Below are 17,395 nucleotides of genomic sequence, written 5' to 3'. Positions count from 1 at the left end.
CATAAGCTACCTTCATTGTTTTAAAGAATTTGGCAGTACGTCCAACCGGCCTCACAACCGCAGACCACGTGTAACTACGCCAGTCCAGGACCGCCACATCCGGCTTCTTCACCTGCAGGATCGTCTGAGACCAGCCACCTGGACAGCTGATGAAACTGATTAGTATTCCTGTATATAAAAAAGCTATTTTGTGGGAAAAATTCTGATTGGCCTGGCTCCCAAGTGAGTGGGCCTATGCCCTTGCAGGCCTACCCATGGCTGCACCACTGCCCAGTTAAGTCCATAGATTAGGACCTAATGAATTTATTTCAATTTCCAGAACTCACTCGCGCATAAGAGGGAGGCTTGCACTAACGGTACTGGCCCATGCACTGATCAAATACACGACTGGAACGCTGATTAAGATGTTTACATGTACTAATCACTTGAAAGACTGCTCATAAAACCAGCTGCTTTAATTGGCGTATGCTTGCTTCAACTTTGACCTTACACCGATTAAGATAAGCAGAATAAGGTGTTTAGATGACTAATGCCATACTAGGCCTTCTGCCACAATCAGTTTAATATAAAATTATTAGTGTGCATATAAATATACTTAATAGCTTATGAGGAAAGTAGCTACATCTTCAAATATGAATGAAATACACCTTCCACTTAATGCTCACATGCATTTTGCATCATCAGGAGCATGTGAAACAACTAGAGCCGGACCCATATGGGATTTTTGGGTCCGATTCCCATTTTAAGGAGGCAAAAGTCACTGATTACCGATATATCTGCCGATATTTTGTTTTAGGGGTGGAATGAAAAAAACAGACCTTGGTTTATACAACTTTTGTGTGAAAGGATTAAACAGATATTCTGAATGATTCTTTCAACAAAATATAAAAATGTACTGAATTTAAGAACATTTTATTTGTGGTTTACAGGATTTCCACCAAAAATAAACTAGATCCTCTATATGCTAAACCACCACAAAGAGTCACTGGCCAGATTGATTTAAACTTAGTCTCAAAGCAAATCTGAAACTGCAGTTCACAAATGTGACCAGATTTAGGAAACTAGGCATATGTAGAATGTCACAACTTAACAGGAGAGCCGCTTGAATGTCAAAATATTTTTTTATCAAAATGCATTTTTGGGCAGAAATGCCTTCTTGAACATGTGAACTTTCATGTGCCTTAACTTCTCTAGGATAGGGGGCAGCATTCGGAATTTTGGATGAAAAGCGTGCCCAAATAAACTGCTTGCTACTCAGGCCCAGAAGCTAAGATATGCATGTTATTAGTAGATTTAGATAGAAGACACTCTGAAGTTTCTAAAACTGTTTGAATCATGTCTGTGAGTATAACATAACTTATTTGGCAGGCGAAACCCCAAGGGCAAACCATTCAGATTTGTTTGGTTTTGAGGTCACTCTTTTCAATGGGTTTTCATTGGGAATCCAGATTTCTTATTGACTTTCTTGCAGTTCCTATCGCTTCCACTGGATGTCAACAGTCTTTAGAAATTGGTTGAGGTTTTTCCTTTGAGAAATGAAGAAGCAGCACTGTTCAGAACGAGGCTAGAGGGAAGTGTAATCTTTGTTAGAGGCGCGTTACACAGAGGCTCGCTACACATTGTTTTCCTCCGGTATTGAACACAGTATATCCCGTCTTAAATTGTATCTATTATTTACGTTAAAAAATACCTAAAGTTGTATTAGGAGGTAGTTTGAAATGTTTGGACAAAGCTTACAGGTAACTTTTGTAGTCATGTTGCGCGAGTTGGAACCGGTGTTTTTCTGGATCAAACGCGCCAAATAAATGGACATTTTGGATATATATCGACGGAATGAATCGAACAAAAGGACCATTTGTGATGTTTAAGGGACATATTGGAGTGCCAACAGAAGAAGATTGTCAAAGGTAAGGTATGAATTATATCTTTATTTCTGCGTTTTGTGTCGCGCCTGGAGGGTTGAAATATGATGGTCTGTGTTTGTTTGCTGGGGTGCTGTCCTCAGATAATAGCATCGTTTGCTTTCGCCGTAAAGCCTTTTTGAAATCTGACACGCTGGCTGGATTCACAACAAGTGTAGCTTTAATTTGATGTATTGCATGTGTGATTTCATGAAAGTAATTTATTTGAATTTGGCACTCTGCATTTTCACTGGATGTTGGCCAGTTGGGACATTAGCGTCCCACATATCCCAGAGAGGTTAATAACACACTTGTATGCCATCTGTAAATATAAATACAATTGTTAAATTACGAGCCTTGTTGGTTAAGCCACAGAAAGAGCTGGCAACCTTCCCACTAGCCATGATTGGCTGAGATAATGAGCAGGCTGGACATGCCGAGAGAGGAGTTCGGATTGGTCTGCCATAGAAGCTTGTCAGTCTGTGTTGGTAATCCTATCAAACGTGGATTTCCCCAAAAATATTGTGTAGTGGAGCTGCATACGTGTGGCTCTCCACTTTCTGGAGGATCAAGTTCTGAAAATCAGCGGAATTAGAGTATGATAGCTAAAGAGATGGAGGAAACACCTGTCTCCGGATTTCATCTTCAAACTAAGGGCAACCGTGGTATGGCATTCCTGACAGGGAGACGCGTCCACGCACGATGATGTATACAGGTAAGATAGCTAGCTAACGTTAGACTAACGTTACATTCAGATATTACACGTTTTCTAATTTTGACAGAAAGTGGCTTCATTTTAAGCTAACGTTAGCTGGCTGGCTCCCTACCTGACGTTATTATTCGTTTCCCAGAGCCGTTTGTTGTTCCAGTTAGAGCCTAATGTTAGCTAGTGAGCATTGAACATGGTTGGTTAGCTCCCAGCACTGTGTCATTGTTGGCACTGTTTATTGTTTAACTAGCTAACGTTGGCTGGCTGGCTCGTTAGCTAGTGTTACGATGTGACGTGTGTACAACACCCGTTGAATATGGCCGGTGTCAGTAAACGTCTGCACAAAAGCGTAATTAAATTGTTGCCAGCAGAGCTGGTTAGGCTGTTTTCATGTTATCCAGAGGTAAACAAATCATCGGCCAGAGCGTCAAGTGTGCACTTCGAGAGCGAAACGAGATGGGTAAGGGTGTGAACGATGCTGAATGGGTGTAGACAAAGAAGAACTCTTCACTAGATAGCAAAACATTCAAAAGGCGATTTTCTCAAAAGTGAGTTTACAAGTTGATCAACTTTCAAAGCAGAATTACTTTCCCATTGTTCCTCAAATGCAGTGTATGATATACCATTTTGTAGCTCGGAGTCTACTTTTATATAATGTAAAAAAACACCACTTCAAATTTTGTTACATAAGACCGAATCCAGGTGGCGAGTCACAAATAAGCATTGAAAAGCAGTAACATGTCGTTCGGAACGTCACCACTAGGTGTCATCGTCAGCATTTGTCTCGAGTAGATTTACTACATTATTTACAGTCAAAGGTCATGTAAACTAACACTTTATGGCAACCTCACAATGAGTGTACGTTACGACACAGGTTAGCTGTTCATTACGACAATGTTTTCTTACAGAAAATGTACATGTATTTGCTATAAATTGCAGCTGCAAATGGCACTGAAAATGTTTATGCAGGCACATGTTTGCCAGGCTGTTTTGGTAACGTTAGCTTCTTAACTCATCATGAATGCAAGCCATGGCCTGAATGATAGAGCTGCGACAACTGTCTTGCTTTTTTGCAGATAGCATATTTTGGAAAACTAACTAAATAAGCCCACTGTCTAAAATAATAGGCCCAGACAGTAATCGTGTTATTTTTGTATCATGGACGAGTGTTCACTTTTGCGCCAGTCCGGTGTTAGCATATAAGTAGCACAGATGGCTAGCTAGGCTAACTACCTTGCTGGTTAGATAGCTAAGCTAATGTTACCTAAGTGAGAATGTGATGAAGACCGGGCTGGCTGCTTGGTGAAGTGTACTTTTGATTATTTGCATATTCAAATACACTGACTACGGCAAGCTACTCACCGTCAAACCACCATGCAGACTCTCTCTCACGTTGTTACTTAGGGCTTAATTATGTTCAATGAGCAACTCAGAGCGCCCTCTTCAAGCAACCATTGAACATTTCAAAAAATGACTGCAAATGAGCAGACGTATTTGTTTATTCTATGTGTATAATATCAATGCTTTATCTGTGGAATAAAGACAGATACAAATATTTATGTGAAAGGTTAATGTCGGCCGATAATATCTGTCAACCGATTTTTCGGGTCGGGCCCAAGAAACAACGGTGACTAAACTATACTTATCCTTTCGAAGGAATGTGGAGTTGACAAGCTGGGTAAATTAAAATAGAAACACGCACTCACTTTGGGTGCCGGATGTCTGCGACAGAGCGGTTGAGGGAGATCCTATCGCTGACATAGATGTTGAACCCATTCTCCCTGTAGGCCTGGTCCACCCGGTCAGTGTCGGTCAGAGGAAAGGGCTTACCCTGCTCCCCGTTACCTACACACACACACGCGCAGAGAGAACAGAACAGACATGAGTGCAAAGATAATGTCAACTTAGGTTGAAATGCCTTGGCCCATCCATCTGTTGTCGTGTTCTAGCCAGTAATGATTTGCTTTTCTCTGACAGACAGTGAAAGTACCTGGACTTAGTGTCAGCTAAAATCCCAGTACCTGCTGAATGAACCATAAGGACATTAGAAATGTCTTGCAGTCTGTCGACCACATCAGGTTTAATGGCCTACAGTCGTTGTGCTAGAATCAAAACCTTTGAAAAGCTCATGTTCCTACAAACATATAATGCCTTGTGTGGAATCATTTGTTATTGCAGTATAGTTGTGGGCTTCAAACCTCAAACTAAAAAGGGGAGTGAGTGTGTGCGAGGGATTTCCTGAAGTTCTGTCCTACCAGAGCGAGCAGCGTCTCTCCTGATTGCCTCGTAGTCGTGCCAGTCCTTCCTCCGCATGCCGTCCCGCCCCACCTGGGCATCCTTCTGGGGCCTGACGTTTACTCCCTGCAAAAACACACAGGAACAGAGGGTCAAAAATCAGGACATACACCCACACACAGAGGGAATCACACACATACAGTACAGAGGGTCAAACGCATCCACGCATGCAGCACACACACCGGGAACAGAGGGTCACATATCAGGACACCTCACTAACCAGCAACCCTTATACCAGAGCCTGTGAGGCTTGATGCTCAAGTAGCTATATTAGTAGGTCTACATCACATTGAGAGCATATTCATAAACATAACCATACAAGGAAATAAACAGTTGTCCATTACCCAACAGCTGAGAACCTTGCAAACACACAACCATTACCAATAGTCATTATGGGATTTTTTTTGCCATCAGTTATAATTAAATGTGAGAGCTGGTCCTTACGTGCTGCAATGCTGGTCAGCATTTTTTAGAGGCTTGAGAACTGTTCTTATGAGAGCAGAAGTGGAAAATGGGAATGAAGGAACACAAGTATGGAAAAACTCATTTGACTTTAACACTAGAACTGGCATAGGCCAAAGGCCACTGACATTTGATTTAGTAAATAATAATAATAATCTCAACAAAAAACGTCCTGCTCCTTCCCTGACTTTTCCTAAATGTTTGTATTTTACATTGCTCATTTGTCACAATTTTGAAATCAAGTATTTAGAGCCTTTTAACCATTTTTTTCACACACCTATTCCCAACTTAACCTACCAAGACAATGCAGTGTAGGAAGTTGGTACCCAGCCAGGCGCTAATGCGTCTCTCTCTCTCTCCTTACTGAATGAATCACAGATAGATGAATGGGCGATGAGTTTGTGTTATGCCTATTTATTAGCGTTGGTGTTCATGTTAATAACTTGACCACGCACCTTGCAGGTTGGTACCATTCTCTTACCTTTAACTTTGTAAAAAGAAGCTGTTACAGGACGGTTTTATTTACTATAACTATATCACATTTACTGTAAGGGAAACTAAAACATGCTACGGGTTGCAGTAGGCCTTTAGAATAATGCTAAACATATTCTTGACTACCAAAGTTGATGAGCGAGGGGAAACAAACTACACCAGTCAGCCTGAAACTAATTTCAGACATAAGAGTTAGCCTAAAGACAATATTAAATATCTGCTAAATGCATATAAGGGAAACACTCTGCTTCACAATGTCTCAATTCCATCTCGGTAGGGGAGGAGGGATCACAGTTGGTGTCAGGTAGGATGTCCATTGGCCACGAGGTGAGAGAGCAGTGAGGTTAGCACTGGGTCAGACTAGAGTCAATGGACCGCTCTGAAATAGACAGACACACACGGTCCTTCTTACACATAAAATCTCTAGCAGAAAAGATGAGCTAGGTACAATTCAATCCATCACTTGGGTTTAGCTATGGAAGAACTCAAGGAATTTTGGAGACATAGCAGTAAAAGTACAAAAAAAACTCAGTGCTGCGAAATTCACACAATGGAATGTATAACATTTCATTTCAGGCTTGTATCCCTGTGAGAATATCAATCCCAAGGCTCGCACATGCTCGTTTTCACGTAGGTAGCGCACACACTTCTCTACTCCATTGAAAAACGCATGCAGTGGTTTGGCCATTAATCAAAGTCATCGTCCATGGTCTAAAAATGATCCCTTTTAGGAGGCAGACGTCACAAATTTGGATCACAACACAATAGGGAAATAATTAGCTCAATGGGAGGTTGCAATTAGTGAAACATTGTTCATGCAAATGGAAAGCCTAATTGCATGGATCTCAATGAATTACTCAAATCAGTCTGCTAAGAATATCACTGTGATGAGAAACAAACACACAAATACAACTTTTTGGTATTCGAGGTTGGGGCAGGGTACACCGTATTTGCAATGTATGTATGTAGGCTACTACTATCTAGTCTAGGCCTATTTGTCAAACCGATTATACATCAAAGGCCTACATAAAAGTTTAAACTGTTGGGCAGTGTGTGTGTGTGTGTGTGTGGGGGGGGGGGTAATTAGTCTATAGTACTGAGTCGTAGTGCTCCTGGTTAGGTTACTTCAGAGCTGTGTACTTATCTATTTGTCACACAGCTGACATCAATACACCTGGGGGACTGCACACTGGCCTGAGGTCACCACACCTCCACTTTCACCACAATGTCCTTTTCTACATGTTCCCTGGCCAGAGGGAGAGGCATGAGAGGCAAGGCCACTCAAACCCATTGAATGGCAGTAAACACTTAACCAGAGCTGCTAAAAGGTAGACACGCTGACAAAAGTAAGCTTCAATTGAACAATCTGGAACAAGATTATTAAAAGGTGCATGCTCTACATTGGTGTCGGATGGAGTGAGTTAGGCCAAGACAACAATGTAACACACTTTTTGAAACCTAAATATGTTGGATCTTAATTTGAGCACCATGTGGCAAGATAACTTTCCTGCAATGCAGAAAATGTAAACCTTGTAGTGTATTTTAGTTTTAAAAGGGCTACTGAAGTTTGTAATTTCCAGTTTGAAATATCAGACTTGATTTTTCCCGTAAGGAAAAATATTTCAACCAATACAAAAATGTCTGAATTCTTATCCACATTTCCTGTTGCTGGAAATGTGATGATTATTTTCCTGCTGTAACAAACTGTCTTTAATAAAGATACTACATCTGTAGTGAAAAGCTACAGTATGTACGTATATACCATTATAGATCCAATCCATCATGACATGATTTCACTGCACAGCAAATTACACAGGCCTTATGTTACAGGGTTAGGCCTACATTATGATAGATTGCTTTAATCCTTGTCAGAGGCATTGTATCAGTTTGACCACAGATCAGCTTTGTAAGCAGGTTGATAACAGTAGGCCTAGGCTACATGCAGAACAGACACTTGTTCACTGGCACAAACACCAATTGAAAACACGCAATTAAAAACAATAATAGATTTGTAGTGAAATACTTCCTTTCTCTTCAAAAGCTTTGCATGTCTCATTGTGTATGCATCTGACGGCCCTACTGCCACTGTATGTTGAGATTTACTTCCTCCTCAGACACACAGCAAGCAGAGAAAAATAATCTCTGACGGACAGGTAACCTTATTAATCACCAGCTTAGACTCACTGTCACACTTCTGTACTGAGGCAGGCACTGAGATCAAGCCTCAGTTCAAGAGAGCCGCTCTCAAAATGTCACGACGAGAGCCTTTCCCCTCTGCACTGACGAGGACCGACAAGTCGATCTGTGCTTCCTCCTCCTCCTCGGAAGCAAGATTGTGCCTCAGCATTTCCTTTTGATAAAAATTTCAGAACACGGAGTTATGATATTCCACGGAGGCTTTGCTGCTCTAACAAAACCTTTGGAAACAAGACAAGGAGCTTCGGAAAACTTTTCACTGTGTGTGTAGTGACAGATGAGAAACGATAGAGGTGGGGGGGTAGACATAAAGAGGGAGAGAGGGGTAGGGATAAACAGAGCTGGAAGGAGCGATAAGGCCAAAGAGATAATGAGAGAAAGAGAGAATGGTGGTTTGTGGCCCTCCTATATCCTCTTACTCAGTTGAAGACAGAGCTCCACTGTGGACCTCAGAAGAAAACAAACATGCCAGCAATGGTATATTGATACCCAGAAAATCTGTTGTAACTACTGAATACTAAAGTAAGGGAAATTAAGCCAAACATTACATTACCCAACAGCAGTCGGATCCACTTTTTCACATTAGAGCACATTAGCATTACTCATCCTACTATGCGTGCACTGGCCCAGACTTACTATACAAAGGCATAACAAGCATCCTTTCCACCGCTGAACATCAGCGTGAGGTCCACTACCTTCATAATCAAAACCATCAGAAGACTCCACGCAGGCAGAAACTCGTTTCAACACAGGCTCTTTTCCATTCCATCAGTATTCAAAGCACAGCACAAACACACTAATAGGGCAACGCTCAGACGTATCTCTCGTTCTGCACTCACAGTCTTTATAAGTAACGGTCCATGATGCATTTGCAATCAAGCACAAATTTGGCTAAAAGCAGAGAGAGGTAAAAAACATTGGCCCATTTTACCAGGCTGAGTGATCATTAATTAACTTCAATGTACCCTTTTAATGGTCTACTCATCTGATGGCTGTTCCTAGCAAATCGTATCTGTGTGTGGGGAGGAAATATTATGTATAAAGTAAAGTGTGTGTCGACTGCATCCTGTCATTAATCAGTAAATGGGAAGGCAGCAGCAGCCTATAATTTGCAACAGGCAAATAACACTTCAGGGCTGAAATAACTAGCAAAACAAAAGACTGGTCAGACATCCAGTCAGACAGACAGAACAGCTTCTTGGCATGGCTGTCAGAGGCTGCTCACTGGATGAGCATCAGAGAGCTGGTCCCAGTGACCTTAGCCAGGTCTGTAAATGGAGGGATTTGAAGATTATGGACCACCCTCTCTGAATCACAATCAAACCTCATTTCCATCCAGCTGTGGTCCATCGTTAATCTCACAAACACCAGATTATGAGAGGCACTGAGGAGGGCTGGGGTTGATATTGCGTCCTCTGCTTTGGCTCTCGTCACACAATAGAACTCAAATCTTTCAGAGTTCCAGATTTTGGATGCAAGAGACAGTCTCATACACGCACATGCAGACGCACACACTCTGGCTCTGGGTTCTCTGGTTGTCCTGCTTCTTGTGGTACGTCATCAAATGGCTACCCAGACTATTTGCATTGCCCCCCCTCCGTCTTCTACGCTGCTGCTACTCTCTGTCATTATCTATGCATAGTCACTTTAATAACTCTACCTACATGTACTTATTACATCAACACCGGTGCCCCCGCACATTGACTCTGTACCGGTGCCCCCTGTATATAGCCCCGCTACTGTTATTTTACTGCTGCGCTTTAATTATTTGTTATTTTTATCTCTTAATTTTTTTAAGGGCTTTTCTTAAAATTGCATTGTTGGTTAAGGGCTTGTAAGTAAGCGTTTCACTGTAAGGTCTACCTGTTGTATTCGGCACATGTGACAAATACAATTTGATTTGATCTGATAATGTGATGCTTGGCATGGGACTGGCATTACTGGCTCTCCTAGAGATCTCCAGATGTCTAAACAAACGCACAATCCAGAAAGATGAAGACTAAGCCTCGTCTACCCCCTCAGTTTAGCTCAACTATGAGGAATACAGAACTGTGTTAACTACTTTGGGACAGGGGAGCAGTATTGAGTAGCTTGGATAAAAAGGTGCCCAGAGTAAACTGCCTGCTACTCAGTCCTAAAAGCTAGAATATGCATATAATTTGTAGATTTGGATAGAAAACACTCTGAAGTTTCTAAAACTGTTTGAATGATGTCTGTGAGTATAACATAACTCATAAGGCAGGCAAAAACCTGAGAAAAAATCCAACCAGGAAGTGGGAAATCTGAGGTTTGTAGTTTTTCAACTCTTTGCCTATCCAAGATACAGTGGAAATGGGGTCATATTGCACTTCCCAAGGCTTCCACTAGATGTCAACAGTCTTTAGAACCTTGTTTGATGCTTCTACTATAAAGGAGGGTGGAATGAGACGGGATTGAGTCAGAGGTCTGGCAGAGTGCCACGAGCTGGTCACGCGCATTCACATGAGAGGTAGCTTGCGTTCCATTGCATTTCTGAAGACAAAGGAATTCTCCGGTTGGAACATTATTGAAGATTTATGATAAAAACATCCTAAAGATTGATTCTATACTTATTTTGACATGTTTCTACGAACTGTAATATGACTTGTCATCTGGACGTCAGTTTGGATTGTGTACTAAACACGCGAACAAAAGGAGGTGTTTGCACATAAATTATGGACTTTATCAAACAAATCAAATGTTTATTGTGGAACTGGGATTCCTGGGAGTGCATTCTGATGAAGATCATCAAAGGTAAGTGAATATTTATAATGGTATTTCTGACTTTGTTGACTCCACAACATGGCGGATATCTTTTTGGCTTGTTTGGGCTCTGAGCGCTGTACTCAGATTATTGCATGGTGTGCTTTTTCGATAAAGCTTTTTTGAAATCTGACACAGCTGTTGCATTAAGGAGAAGTTTATCTAAGGTTCCATGCATAACACATGTATTTATCAACATTTATGATGAGTATTTCTGTAAATTGATGTGGCTCTCTGCAAAATCACCGGATGTTTTGGAAGCAAAACATTACTGAACGTAACGCGCCAATGTAAACTGAGATCTTTGGATATAAATATGAACTTTATCGAACAAAACATACATGTATTGTGTAACATGAAGTCCTATGAGTGTCATCTGATGAAGATCATCAAAGGTTAGTGATTCATTTTATCTCTATTTCTGCTTTTTGTGACTCCTCTCAATGGCTGGGAAAATGGCTGTGTTTTTCTGTGGCTATGTACTGACCTAACATAATCGTTTGGTGTGCTTTCATCGTAAAGCCTTTTTGAAATCTGACACGTTGGTTGGATTCACAACAAGTGTAGCTTTAATTTTGTGTATTGCATGTGTGATTTCATGAAAGTTACATTTTTATAATAATTTATTTGAATTTGGCGCTCTGCATTTTCACTGGTGCTTCACATTTTCACGCTAGCGTCCCACATATCCCAGAGAGGTTAAGATGGAGCTCTGAAAGATGGACCACTGTAGTCCTCAATAAAATGTGTAAAGCTGCAGAAGACACCAGTTGGACTACAGACGTGGACACAACTTAATATTTCTCTTCATAGAATGCCTGTCAAACAAAGCTAGCACTCAACTCTTGTTTGATTTGTATATTCTGTCCATTCGTACCAAATGAACGCACATCTAGCAGATTTCACAAGTGAAGCATGAAAGTCTGGAGAATCTGAACAGTGTGCTTGAAATGGTTTTCATCCTGAAGAACAACACAAATGTACCAATCACTATTCAAAAACAAGTGCAAGAAATATGCCTCAGGTTTTAGGACGTCTACATCAAAATTGTGTTTGTCCTCATTTCGCAGTTGTGTATGCATGCCCCGACATTAAGCATGAGCTTAGACAATGGAATCTAAAATCAATTTAGGAATCTTGAACAGAAATGCAATCATTAACATTATGCAGAGGTTTTCAAGGCAATAATTACTTTTGTTGAGTTCGGGGCCGTGCTTGCGAGGACGATGGGCAGGTATCTGGTATAGAACGCTTGCCTATCCTTGAGTTGGAATCAAAACTATTGTGTAGGGGAAGAACCTGTATAGCATCCAAATAATTAAAACCGTCTTTGGGAGGTATGGATTAGTAAACAGAGTTCCGCAGCCAGATCCCCCAGGACTGAGAGAAAAAGTGTTATTGGATTATCTTTATTTGGAAGAGAGCTCTTACTACCAGGGGCCTGATAAAAGAAGGACTGCCCATGCATTCTCTATGAGGATGGGAATCAGAGAACCGCCGGTCAATACTTGCCTTTCTGTTTCCATAGCACCTGCTGGGTGAGGGCTGAGCTCTGCTTTCCCACATGAAGACGGATCAGACGCAGCACAGTCATGCCCTCCTGAGATACAATCAGCTGCCTCCCCTCAACATTTTCACAGACACAGACTATGGCCTTACGCTATAGTCCTCTCTCAGTGTGTGGCACAGTGAACTTTCACACAAAATGAGGTCAACCGAGCTCAGCCAAGAAGAAAGTGACTGATGTGAGACTGAGGTTGTTCCAAGCCTACATTCCATAGGCAGGGACCGACAGTGAGGCACTCAGAACCCCCYCTTTAGGTATTTTCATCCTAGCAAGGCCGCCACACAGCCCCAGCTCCCAGCAGGAGCCATCATGCAGGCCCCGCTGGGCTGTGTCTACAGAGATCCACTGCCACAGCCAGGCCTTCCACAGGCACGCTCAGTATCTTGGTTTGTCTCTCTCCCTCTCTCTGTTCCAGTCTGTAGGAAGTGGAAATGATAATAGGGGTGGGAGGGGTTGTGGCCTTCATACTCCTGAAGGCAAGTCACACTGAAATGCTTGGACACACACAGGGAGCTGGTGAGAGAGAAAGAGCTGGTGTGATCCTGCATGCCAGGCTGTACACTGACACAGAGGAAGTACAGCAGCTCCAGAGGTCAGTAGATCATATCTAGCACAACACACCTTGCAAAGAGAGCCACCACAATAGAGGATCAAGATTATCTTGATATAACACCAAATGGTTTCAGATGGGCCAAGAGCGATGGAATGAAAGGGACCCCAACTTCCCACAATTTCTACTAAAGCATCATACTGGCAAGTGGCAACTAATGGATATTCTTTCAGTGTACATTCATATAACATTCCTTTTTACAATCAAAAGACCCTCATGCAACATACAGCATACGGCATACTAAAATAATAAGGCGGGTGTGAGTTTGAGTCTTGAGGCAATGAGTCCCTCATTAACAATTTAGTCCTAAAATATCTGCTCAGTGCAACCAAGGAAAATCCCAAGAATGATATTCAAAAAGAAGACTGTTGAGCTGAATTGTCGTAAAGGTTTGGAAGGCCCTAGTCATTTGAAAACACAATATTTCCACTTTACTTATGCAGGTTCCAACTCCTAGTACCACAAACAGGTTTAACTACCTGTTTTTGACTCCCTACAGTATTTACTCTGCTTCACACTGACAGCTATGCCTGCAGTCAGTCCGCCCCATCCTGGCCCTGATCAGAATCTCTCTCCTCTCATCTCCTCCACTGCCCAGCCGACTCAATCCCAGACAGCACTGTGGGACTCAGGTTCTGTGCAAATGCTTTCCCGTTATGCTCATTTGACCACAAGCTTTGTTTCTGTACACGCATGCAGAACAATAACAGACAAGTGAACCGCACACTGCGCCAAAATACTTATTGTAAGTACACACAAAAGCATGTACTCAAAATAATGGGTAGCTAGCTACAGGGGTGCTTGCTGTTAGGTTGGGGCTGGGGCCACCCTAATAAAGGGGTGGGTTTTAAAGCAGCAAGTCTACTGTTACCAGGCTGCAGTACTGTAATATTCTGAGGTCAATTTAACCACAGGTTCAGGTTGGCAGACGCTGCAGGCAATATACACACAGCCAACCCTACCAGACAGCTGTCCCCCTTATCATCTAGTCCCCAGGATATGCTGAAATTACAATATCTGTCAACCGTCCTCTCCACCATCTCTATTATAATTGTATTTCATTTTAATTTAACTACGCAAGTCAGTTAAGAACAAATTCTTATTTTCAATGACGGCCTACCCCGGCCAAACCCTAACCTGGACGACGCTGGGCCAATTGTGCACCGCCCTATGGGACTCCCAATCACGGCCGGTTGTGATACAGCCTGGAATCGAACTAGGGTCTGTAGTGACACCTCTAGCACAGATGCAGTGCCTTAGACCGCTGCACCCTCGGGAGCCCCAAGGAGGGCACTTCCGACTGGGACAAGAGCAGAGTATGGTGAGAGAATGGTCTTACAGGATTGTCAGTCAAAAGACATATTGACCAGATATAATCTCTGAACGTTGATCCTTTGCTGACTCAAAGTCTCTTCCCGATGTCTCTTGCTGCTCAATTAGGCCCATGTTTTCCCATCACCATATGATCATTAGGCCACAGACAACTGGAAGGCCTACTCATCCTCTTGATGACTGGTCCAGACCACCATGCTGCCAGGTCAGGACCAATTACATTTCAATGTGAGAAATATGCAGTCAGTGTCTAGGGCACAGCTATAACTTACAGCTCTGCTGGATACCGCCATGATCAGAGTATTCTCTGGCACCACCCCAATCCCATCGGAGAGACCTGTTCAAATAAGCTCCGTCCTTATTATCATGTCTGGAGGCAGCAGGGTAATAAAATCAGAGAAATATGGTAAAACATTAACTGCTGCGGCAAGGTAATACTAGCTCTAAGTGCAGTCTGTATGTTCCTACACAGAACCTACTGTGCCCCTGTCATTTCATGGCTTCCTTCCTGCACATCAGCACCAGGCTCTGTCTAAAAAGCCATTTCAGTCCACTCTCCTCCAGTCCCCTCCATTAAGGCACAAGCATCTCCCGCCGCTATCCTTGCATGCTGAATTGCAGGGACAGTAAGCAGAATTCAGTGTGCGCTCGAGTAACCCATCTCTTCTCCTTTATTCACATGGTGGGCTCCACATCGGCGATGCTGTAATGTGGAGGGACAGATGTGGCTTACGTAACACCCATGAAAATCAGTGTCTCGCTGAGGCTTAATCTTCATGACGCCCCACTCTTGATGGACCATCACAAGCCCGCCATCCTACAGCTGGTCACACTGCAGAAATCAATGAGCAGTTCGCTTAAGAGGAAATCAATGGGAGGATCACTTGCCTGTGTTTGTCTCAAACGGCAAAGTGGAAAAGGAAATTACCACAGAGGTAAATCATAATAATGCATGAATGAGTTTGAATAATTTTTATGTTGAAGCACTGATTTATTTGATTACAAAAGCAGTGCTTCAAACATTTTGCCAACTTTTAACTCATCCAGCAACTGCATGAGTGAACAAGATCATACGTCGACTGTATTTTCCTCATTAACATCCATAACAATATCGCACAACCAAGCGCTGAGTAACTCCAAAAAGTTTTCTTTAATTTGCAATTAGAGAAAGTTGAGACTACCAGTGACATGATACTCTTCTCCTTTTTTTAATTGACCTTTATTTAACTAGGCATGTCAGATAAGAACAAATTCTTATTTACAGTGACGGCCTACTCCGGCCAAATCCCAAAGACGCTGGGCCAATTGTGCACCGCCCTATGGGACTCCCAATCACAGTCGATTGTGATACAGCCTGGAATCGGACCAGGGTCTGTAGTGACGCCTCTAAGGCTCCCGAGTGTGTTTGTGGTAATAAAAAGGTCAGGAGTTTGCACATTTCTAAAATTGGCCTCCAGTGACTGAAATATAAAATGTAAAAACAGAAATGTGTGAAATAAGAATCAGAACCAAGCTTTGCCGCCCGCCAGTAGTTTGTAGAGAAGCCGTGGTCTAGTGGAGCAAGAAATGCAGCAACTCTGACAAAGACAGCACCTCAATCTTCAAACAGCTGTTCTGAACTGCAGGTTCAGTGTCTGTGAACGTGCTTGAAGAACAGGAATGCCTCTGTTCAAATCCTTCCTCTGATATGATGTGCTAGAAGAAGACATTTTGCCTCTGATCTCGAAGTATGTGAGAAAAGTCAGAAAGACTAAATCAACCCTCTTCCCCCGTTTTCTGTGTATTTTGAAGAGGTCTTCCATTCTCATGATTCCTAAAGGATTAGGCTATCTCTAGGAGAACTGCCAATGAAAGTAACCCGAGCACAATATGGTATGGCCTATCTGTACTTTTCTGTAGCCAAGCAGTCATCTTGGTCTGTAGAAAAGCAAATCAGAAACAACCATGCGGATCAGGCCAGACTAAATTAGTAGGTCTGACTCAAGCATTTCTGCAGTATAAAAAAATGGAGCTCAAGTCTCACTGGTGAAGAGTGACTCAGAGTAGGCATACTTCAACAAGAACCAAACATCCCTAATACCAAATGGTTGAGAAAATATATTGTATCAACAGCATCGGCTGAGACATTTACTTAGTGCATTGTACAGATAGACATCAAGATTATGACTAGGGATGCTGGTGGTTCCTTGCCTGACAATAATATACGGTGCATTCGGAAAGTATTCAGACCCATTGACTTTGACCACTTTGTTACGTTAGCCTTATTCTAAAATGGATTCAATTGTTTTTCCTTCATCAATCCACACATAATACCCCATGATGAAAAAGCAAAAACAGGTTTTTAGAAATGTTTGCAAAAGTATAAAATGAAAAACAAATACAAAAATATCACATTTACATAAGTATTCAGACCCTTTACTCAGTACTTTGTTGAAGCACCTTTGGCAGCAATTACAGCCACGAGTCTTCTTGCTTATGACACAACAAGCTTGGCACACCTGTATTTGGGGAGTGTCTCCCATTCTTCTCTGCAGATCCTCTCAAGCTCTGTCAGGTTGGACGGGGAGCGTTGCTGCACAACTATTTTCAGGTCTCTCCAGCGATTTTCGATCAAGTTCAGGTCCGGGCTCTGGCGGCACCAGTCAAGGACATTGAGACTTGTCGCTGTGTGCTTAGGGTTGTTGTCCTGTTCGAAGGTGAACCTTCGCCCCAGTGTAAGGTAGGGTTGCCAAGGTTTGGAAACTTTCCGCAATTTGCCATGGGAAGTAAAGCCCGGGAATTTTGCTGGAATGTATTTTTTTATAGCTTATAACAGTGAATCTTTTTTGTCAGACACAAAGCAATTCTAGGTTTTGTGGCATATTTTGGTTAAACTTTCCCCAATTCAATGGGGATTGAATGGCTAACTAACAATTTCTGCTAGTTAGTTTTTGCTACCATGTGGGTTTTAGCTTGCTTGAGCCTGCTAACTGAGGAGTGTTAATTCACCTGTTTCCATACATGTTTCATTTTAAAACATTTATCTTACAAAGGAGTTGTTTAATCTAACT

General features: G+C 42.2%; 1 protein-coding gene across 4 annotated transcripts in view; it reads right to left on the bottom strand.

Annotated features, from left to right (window-relative positions):
• The window catches only part of LOC111950719 (polypeptide N-acetylgalactosaminyltransferase 10-like), a 98,887-nt gene that overhangs the window by 58,811 nt on the left and 22,681 nt on the right, over positions 1-17,395 (bottom strand). For all 4 annotated transcript variants that reach the window (XR_002875522.2, XM_023968534.2, XM_070434261.1 and 1 more), the window contains exons 2-3: positions 4,866-4,971; positions 4,317-4,455 (exon numbers count right to left, since the gene is read on the bottom strand). Coding sequence is in view for 3 of the 4 variants with exons in the window: in XM_023968534.2 (XP_023824302.1) it covers positions 4,317-4,455; positions 4,866-4,971 (245 nt within the window). In the remaining variant the exon portion in view is untranslated. The remainder of the gene's footprint in view (positions 1-4,316; positions 4,456-4,865; positions 4,972-17,395) is intronic.

The sequence above is a fragment of the Salvelinus sp. IW2-2015 genome, linkage group LG23 (genome assembly GCF_002910315.2).
Source record: "Salvelinus sp. IW2-2015 linkage group LG23, ASM291031v2, whole genome shotgun sequence".
NCBI lineage: Eukaryota > Metazoa > Chordata > Actinopteri > Salmoniformes > Salmonidae > Salvelinus > Salvelinus sp. IW2-2015.
Note: the sequence above shows the minus strand (reverse complement) of the source record. Positions and strands in the feature narration are given on the sequence as shown.